Source organism: Gavialis gangeticus, unplaced genomic scaffold, assembly GCF_001723915.1.
Source record: "Gavialis gangeticus isolate Ggan-Ray unplaced genomic scaffold, GavGan_comp1, whole genome shotgun sequence".
NCBI classification, from domain to species: Eukaryota; Metazoa; Chordata; order Crocodylia; family Gavialidae; genus Gavialis; species Gavialis gangeticus.
The window spans coordinates 15,665,038-15,673,863 of NW_017729004.1; the positions used below are offsets into that span (position 1 = coordinate 15,665,038).

Here is an 8,826-nt window from a genome sequence, read left to right on the forward strand (position 1 = left end):
AAGACAGGTGCACTATAACAAGTCCAAGCAACATATTAAAAATAAAAACAAATGGATTTGACTAATAAAAAGTTACATTTTCATTATGCCAAAACATTAGAAAAACAGGTCACAATAACGAATATATGGATTTGAGTAAACAGATGTAAGAGACTCATTTTAAAAATTCTTGCAGTGTGCTAAGATTACATTATAAAAACTAAAGCCAATTTATACAGTTCAAAATACGTACTCATTTACAGTCTGTGCAACTCCATTAGAGCTAGTCAGCATGAAATTTGGCTGTATATACATTTGGGATTTGTGTTATTCTGGCTCATAATAAAATAAAATTGAAAATATATTTAAGATAAAGGAAAACATTGTCAAAAGAACAAACAGGCATGAACAGGCCACAAAAATTAAATAGTTTTTAACCATCAGAAAAATAAAGTTATTTAACAGTTTTCCAAAGAGTAGTAGCAGCAAAACAACCCTGCCTAGTTTTAAGATGCAGCTTGCTGAAGTTTATGAATGGCATCGTCAGATGCGGCTTCCTGAAACAGCAAAGGTTAAATTTGCTGACGCAGAAGCTGTCTTCCAGTTTGTCCTCAGAAAACCTCCCAGGTAAATCTCCATTTGGGAGCTTTGCACCCTAGAAATAAAGGTAGACTAAATGGGTATGTGGGCTTTTTAAAGAAAATTATGCTTGCACAAACATTATGAGCATTTTTGAGAGTGCTTACCAATTTTACTAATGGCTTCTTGTTATTTTGGTAGGATAAGAAAGCAGCCCTTAGTGGGAATACTTTGTTGGTACATAGCTCCTTGGTGCAAAAGTGCTCAAGCATCTTTGAAAAAAGTATAATCTGTGTGACGGTTTGCTGATACAAGAAGCTTTAAAGGCTTTCCTAAAAGCGGATTGGAAACTCTATTTAGCATTATCATACTGAAAACAAAAAACGAATTAAATCTTGGGATTCAATTTAACATTTTACCTATCACAAAAATGGATGGATGCCTTAGTGAAAGTGCATGCAGTGGCACCAGTAGAAAAGGGAAGAAATTCTCAAGTAGCATGTAATATAAGTTATTAATTTGTGCGCTGTATATTGATCTGGGATCTGACATCTAGGCATCCACGGAGAGTATCTTTTCTGTTTCTGTCCCCAAACCACCTCAGTGAAGGACCTTTTGATATACATAATTGATATATAATTCTAATCTTCCATAACTGCTCAATTGTGATGCAGTTATTCCATATTTAAGGTAGTTTTTAAGGCATCAAAATACATCTGCTGTGAGGCCGAAAAAAGCTGTTAGAATTACTTTTTTTCACCCTTATCTGTGCCAAATTAAAGCCATGAAGATATTTAAAAAACAAAGAAACAAACAAAAGCCTTCTCAGGCCTGAAAATTTCAGTGGTTTTTGAAGCTAGCACTTACATATTTTTGAAAATGTTCACCCTTTATGTTTAATTATCTATTCAAGCCACATATCACACTTCTAAGGTAACTGCACTTCCATTTTTTATTACTATAAACAGAATGGGAGGGCATGGAAATTACCACAATGCTAGCAAGGGTGTGAACTTACCAGTGTCAGCTACTGCACGGTAAGTGCCTGTGAGCATGCTCTTATCCTGCCAAAAACGTGATGCAGTGTACCGACTATCACTAAGGGACTTCAAACTTACCCTTGGGGAAAGAGTGGCAACAAAATCACTTACTATGAATAGGGGTTTACCTAACTCCAGGAGGCTGATTTTGCAGGGAGGTTGTGGGGCCAGCCGCCTTATTCATGAGCTGATCGTGGTGGGGCCCCACCCCTTGCCACCAATTGCAAGTGCTATCCATCATGTGGCCCCACCCCTTGCCACCAGTTGGAGAGAGGCAGGGCCACATGACAGGCATTCATCTCAGCCCATCAATAGTGAGAGGTGGCAGGGGGGATGGCAACCATCTTGGGCTGCCCCCTCCCACTCCACCCCGTGGGCTGTGCAGCCAGGCCACAGTGGTGTGAGGAGTGCTGGCTCCTTCTGGGGAGCCAGGATTTTATTTTCAATAAGTTTTCTTCTTTTTTTTGTGGATTTCATAGACATGGCCTGCTTTTGCAAGCAATACCGCATTTTGTGATTTCCATGAAATCTGCAAAATCATGATTTCTGTGGGTCTCTAACTACAGAGTGGCTGAAGTGCTGTAAATACACATGCTAGCTTGTCTCATGGTAACTTGTTTGTGTAGTTGCTATACCTTAAGTTACCTGTCTATGGTCATGGTTGTATTGAAGACTGTGGCAAGCTTTATCAATTTACATGAATGAATTAGTTAAATTGCTTTTGAATAAGCTAGATATAATCACACTGGCATGAGTGACTGGTGCCACCTGAATCTGGGGGGGCACCCGCAGAAATCACCGATGGCGGCAGCCCTGTCAGGGGGGGGCACAAGCCCTGTCAAGGGGGGCACGTGCATCCCCTACCTGTCGTCCATGCGCACTGGTAGTCTACTCCATTGTTCAATTACTTCATAAAGATACACCCTCACACCCACTTCAGTGTTTCCTTAGAACCCAAATAAATGGAAGTTTATCACTGAGACTGACCAATTTATTTATTACCTTGTATAAAAGGACTGTAATTTTCTCTTTTTTGCCTTTCCAGACACCTACATTAGTTTTTCTCTGTCAACTCCCTGAAACTAATCAAATAAAGAATCTATTCCTCACCTTTAAAACAAATGCCTACATCATCTTTTTTTTAGGAGAATAGTCAGGGAGGCACTGAGGTCCCGGAGGGGAGGGGAGTCGGGTGTCCAAGAAGAGTGGTTGTTTCTTAAGGAGCCGATCCTCCAAGCCCAAAGGGAGGTAATTCCAGCATGGATCAAAGGGGGCAAGAGGGTGCAAAAGCCCCCATGGCTCACCAAAAGCATATGGGAATGTCTCCTAGCTAAAAAGGAGGTGCACACTCAATGAAAGGGAGGGGCCATCACCAGGAAGGACTACACCTCGGTTGCTCGGGGCTGTAGGGGGGGCGGTCAGGAAGGCCAAGGTGGAGATGGGACTGGGACTAGCTACCTGGGTCAAGGACAACAAGAAGTCCTTTTTTAAATACGTAGTGGGTAAAAAGAAGGTACCGGGTAACTTGGGGCCTCTGCAGGACACGCTAGGAAATCTGGTCATTGCACCAGACAGCAAAGCTAACCTATTTCACAATTTCTTTGCTTCCGTTCTTCTGAGCAGGGACTGGGTCACCCCCCCCACCAGGACCCCCGTAGGCCGCAGGGGAGGTGCACCCAGGCCTAGGGTCAGTGAGGAGCTAGTCAGGGAACTTCTGGAGGGACTGGACGTATTTAAATCAGCTGGTCCTCACAATCTCCACCCCAGAGTGCTGACAGAATTAGCAGAGGTCACTGCTGGTCCCCTGGCATGGATTTACGAGCACTCATGGTGCTCTGGCGTGGTACCAGAGTACTGGAAAAGCACCAACGTGGTTCCCATTTTCCAAAAAGGGAGGAAAGAGGACCCAGGAAACTATAGGCCAGTTAGTCTTACCTTGGTTCTGGGTAAGCTTTTTGATAGAATGATCTTGGCGCATGGCCGCGAGGGGCCAACAGGGGAGGCCAACATGGGTTCATGAGAGGCAGGTCCTGTCAAACCAACCTGGTGGCCTTCTATGACCAGGTCACAAAATCCTTAGACGCAGGTATAGCAGTGGATGTGGTCTTTCTGGACTTTAGGAAGGCCTTCGACACTGTCTCTCACCCTGTTATCATTAAGAAACTGGGGGACTGTGGCGTCGACACCCACACAGTCAAATGGGTCGCCAACTGGCTGGAGGGCCGCACCCAGAGGGTGGTGGTGGATGGGTCCTTCTCAACCTGGAAGGACATGGGCAGTGGGGTTCCGCAGGGCTCGGTCCTCGGGCCCGCGCTGTTCAACATCTTCATCAGTGATTTGGACGAGGGGGTAAAAAGCACCCTGTTCAAATTTGCTGATGACACTAAGATGTGGGGGAATGTGGGCACACTAGAAGGAAGCAACAGGCTTCAATCAGACCTAGACAGGTTACAAGGGTGGGCGGATGAGAATAGGATGGGATTCAACACAGACAAGTGCAAGGTGATGCACCTGGGGAGGAACAACCGGCACCATACCTACAGGTTGGGGAACTCCCCTCTTGTCAGCACAGAGGCGGAAAAGGATCTTGGAGTCATCATTGACTCCAAGATGAACATGGGTCGGCAGTGTGGGGAGGCAGTTAGGAAGGCCAACCGTACCTTGTCATGCATCCACAGATGCATCTCGAGCAGGTCCAGAGAGGTGATCCTCCCCCTTTTTGCGGCACTGGTCAGGCCGCAGTTGGAGTACTGCGTCCAGTTCTGGGCGCCGCACTTCAAGAGGGATGTGGACAGCATAGAGAGGGTCCAGAGGAGGGCCACTCGCATGATCAGGGGACAGCAGGGTAGGCCCTACGAGGAGAGGCTACGGGACCTGAACCTGTTCAGCCTCCACAAGAGAAGGCTGAGGGGGGATCTTGTGGCCATTTACAAACTAGTCAGGGGGGACCAGCAGGCATTGGGAGGGACCCTGTTTCCCCCAGCACTACCAGGAGTGACAAGAAATAACGGTCACAAGCTGGCAAAGGGTAGATTCAGGCTAGATATCAGGAGGCGCTACTTCACGGTCAGGGCGGCTAGGATCTGGAACCAACTTGCAAGAGAAGTGGTGCTGGCTCCTACCCTGGGGGTCTTTAAGAAGAGGCTGGATGAACACCTTGCTGGGGTCGTTTGACCCCAGTACTCTTTCCTGCCATGGCAGGGAGTCGGACTTGATGATCTGCTCAGGTCCCTTCTGACCCTACCAACTATGAAATTATTCCATCGTACTATATTCTACCCTCCACATGATCTTACTTTGCCGTAACCACCTACCACCTTTGTTGTGTCATGTTCCCCTGAACAAGGATTACATACTGCCAGACACTTAGCATGTTCCTAAATTTTATGAAATAGGATACATGTGACCCCATAATAATTGCCTTTATTATGATACAGCTCCCTCAGCTTCCTCCCAATTATCTTGATGTTATTGTCAATTTTGGTCATTTGTCAATTCTTCTAAAAATCACAATAATGTATAGGAATTAGAGCTGTACATAGACACACCAGAGCTAGAGTAGCACAACAGCTTCTCTGGTTTTATGTGAAAAGCGTCAAATATACACATAGCAGTGGTTTCTCACTGCTAGTATTTTTTCCATTTGCCATTCAATTACACTGCTGCTTTTTCAGACAGTGGCCTTCAAATTGGCAAGTGTTTTTTTTTCATAGAGTATATCGGGGCTTTCAACCTTTTTTTTACTAGCTGTACCCCTGGCAGCCCCCTTTTTAATAAGTGCACCCCTGGGAGTGGGGAGGGTGGCAAGCAGTCGGATGCTGAGTGGGGGCGTGGAGAGTGGTGGAGCGGCGGCAGTGCAGCATCTGTGCGGCCCTTCCCTCGCCCCTACCCCAGCCGTGCTCCTATGAGGCAGCAGTGCGGGGTGGCGGTGCTCCATCCCCGCTCGCCCCCACATATCCCCTGAGACCTTTCAAAGTACCCCCAGGGATATGCGTACCCCCAGTTGACAACCACTGGATTATATAATCAAAAAAGACTACTGTGATCACCTGTACCAATCTCTGGCATAACACAGGCCAGAAAACTTTCCTGAATTAGTTTCTGTTTGAACTGGAAGATGTGTTTTATAAAAACACTCAATCTCAATTTAAACATTTCAAGTGATGAAGAATCTATCATAATCCTTGGCAAATTGTCCCAATAATTAATTACCCTCACTATTAAAAACTTGCACCTTTAGTCTGTATGCCTAGCTTCATCTTGTTACACCTTACTGATGGGCTATTTATACAGTAAAAGCTCTGTTATCTGGCACCCCCCAGGAATGGGGGATGCCGGTTAATCAAATATGCCACGTTTGGTGCACCAGGGCTTTAAGTCATGAAATTGCTGTTAATACAGCATCTGCAAATATTTACATTTCAAATGCTTCTCTCTTTGCAGACACCAACCAAAGCGGGACTTCTGGTTTTGCTTTTGCCACGTCCCTCAGAAGGAAGATGTGTATTGACAGATGCTGGTTAGTGGAGCTTTCCAGTTGCTAAAGGGCTGGATAACACGGCTTTTGCTGTATTGTCAAATTTCTGATTCCCAAATGGGTATTTCTAGACCACAATAAATTTACCCCTTAACTTTCTTTTGAAAAACCTAAGCATATTGTTCACCATAAGTTTTTCATTCTGATGCATGATTTTCCAACCGTTTAATCATCCTTATGGATCTTCTCTAATTCCTCTCTCGACCCTCTCCAGTTTATCAACGTCCTGCTTGAACTGTGGACTGGACACACTATTTGAAGAGCAGTTACACCCATGACAAACACAGAAGTAACCCAATTTGTCTACCTGGACACAAAATTCCAGTTTATCCACCCAAACACCATACTAACCCTTTTGAGCACAGTGTCACAGAATGACCTCAAGTTCAGCTAAGTGTCCCCTTTGACCTCCATCCTTTTTGGAATCACTGTTTCTCAGGACAGATGCCCACCTTCTAAGTACAGTCTGCATCCTTTATCCCTAGATGTATAACCTTACATCTAGCTGTATTAAACACACATATTACTTGTGCCCAGCTTGCCAAGCTATTCCAAATATTCAATATTATTGGCCTGTCCTCTTTACTAACTCCTAATAGTTGAGTGATCTGTCAACTTTATTCATGATGATTTTATGCTTCATCCAGGCTTTATAAAAATGTTAAATCATTGGTGCAAGAATCAATCTCTGCAAGACCCCACGAGAAGCACATCTACCTGATGATGGGCCATCTACAATTACATCTGGAGACTTGTCAACTAGCTAGTTTCTTAACCTAATATCAGAATATACTAAATCAGATGTTTACAGAAGCCTAAGTATTAAAACTGTTTTCTCTGAATTTAGGATTTTATATCTATTTGCATGCTCAAGGTAATCCAATAGACAACACTTTCCCCCAAAACTCACTTCACTTTTTACTGCAGTATTTCTTAAAGATAAGAGAAAGATATATTTTACCATGAATGGGAAATCCTTCATCAGCAAACAGATAAGGCTCAAGATTTCTCAGAGAACTTCTGCCCTCCAGTCGTGCAAGTAGCTTTTAAACAAGAGATAGAGACATCTTATTAACTAAAAATAATGGGTCTTGGGAATCCAATTAATAGGAAACAATAAGAACCAGAGAATATATTGTGCTTCCAATGATAGCCCTGTTGAAAGACTGGTTTGATTTTAAAATGCCTTTGTGCATACATGTACAAGCTCAGAGACCAGACAGTACAACAGGAGATGTTTTTCTCTCTCTCTTGACAATGAGCACTCAGAATCCATGGTAATAAGTAAAAGACATTTTTGATATATAAAGCCACAGGAATGGATTGAACAGATAAACTTGGAGCAGGAATAGGTATCTTTGAAGTATGGCAATGCTACTATTTTACAGAATGAAAAGGAAGATTACTTGTAGCAGCTGTCGTAACGTGACATCAAGTTTATTACCAAGAACTGATAGGTTGCATTGGCCAATATCAATCTCTTGAGTCATCCGGTCCCGTAGCTCATTTGTAAGCAAAATCTTCTCATATACTTCAACTTAAAAGTTCTATGGGATTTTTATGGGTTTCATATTCCATTTCTCACAGTAACTTGTTCAAATACTACACATATTAACAATGATCAAACTCCTTAACAAAGTGATACACATCTGGTAGATTTCAAATGACAAGTTGGTATTCTTTAGGGGTGCACTGATCAAGATTTTCTTGGCCAATACTGACAGCTGATTATTTATTAACCAGCCATATTGGCCAATACTGATTCAATAGCTGATTTACAGGAATACAGCTGGGCAGCTTGGAGAGCAGCGCCCTGCAGGTAAGTCTGTGGAAGGGAAGGGGCATGGGGGAGGGAACAGACATGGGGGAGGGGGGCAAATGAAGGCCCCCACAGTGAAGGAGAGAGTGGGGCAGGGGCAGGCACTGCCCAGCCAGGGTGGTCAATGGCACTCCAGAAAGGGGCACAGGACAGAGCCAAGGGCAGCTTGTCCAGGGGGTGTGGCGAGGCTGAGGAGGGGCTGCAGCTCCCTGCTGCTGAGTGCACCCCCAGGGAAAGCATGTGGGGGGCATGTGTCCCCACCAGATTTGTGCATGCAATGGAGGTGGGCTCCCTGCTGTGGGCTCAGGGCCAGGGGTGGCACCAGGCTCTTCCTGGTGCACAAATCCAGGGGAAGTGTACATGTCCCCCCTGGGGGTGCATGCAGCAGTGGGGAGCCATCCGTCCCTCCCCACCCCACCCCACATGCCCCCTGGACGAGCCCCCCGTGGCTCTGCCCTGCTCCCAGGCCTGTGTCCCACTAACTGGATTGGCCCAAGGCTGGGATTGGAGTGGGCAGGAGCAAGGTGGGTTCAGCTGCACAGGGTGGGGGTGGTAGTGGTGCTGGGAGAAGTGGCTATGGGGGGAGGGACTAAAGCAGATTTTGGGGTGGACTTAGTCCCCCAAAACCCCTCAGTGCTGCCCCTGCTCGGGGCACTTCACTCTCCAGTCTTTCCCTCGGAAGCCCTATGCCAGCCACATGTCCCCTGCCGGCCCCGCAGTGTGGGGCTCCTGAGGGAATGGTAGCAGAGTGCCCCAATCAGGGGTGGCACCAGAGGGAGCTTGGGGGGTTATAGCCACCCCAAAATCTGCTTTAGCCCCCCCCACAGCCACCCCTCCAAGCGCTGCCACTGCCTACCCCATGCAGCTGAGCC

General features: G+C 45.7%; 1 protein-coding gene across 1 annotated transcript in view; it reads right to left on the reverse strand.

Moving 5' to 3' along the window:
* The window catches only part of XRCC2 (X-ray repair cross complementing 2), a 37,403-nt gene that overhangs the window by 5,113 nt on the left and 23,464 nt on the right, over positions 1 to 8,826 (reverse strand). Inside the window, exon 2 of the mRNA XM_019508138.1 lies at positions 7,097 to 7,178. Coding sequence (XP_019363683.1) covers positions 7,097 to 7,178 — 82 coding nt within the window. The remainder of the gene's footprint in view (positions 1 to 7,096; positions 7,179 to 8,826) is intronic.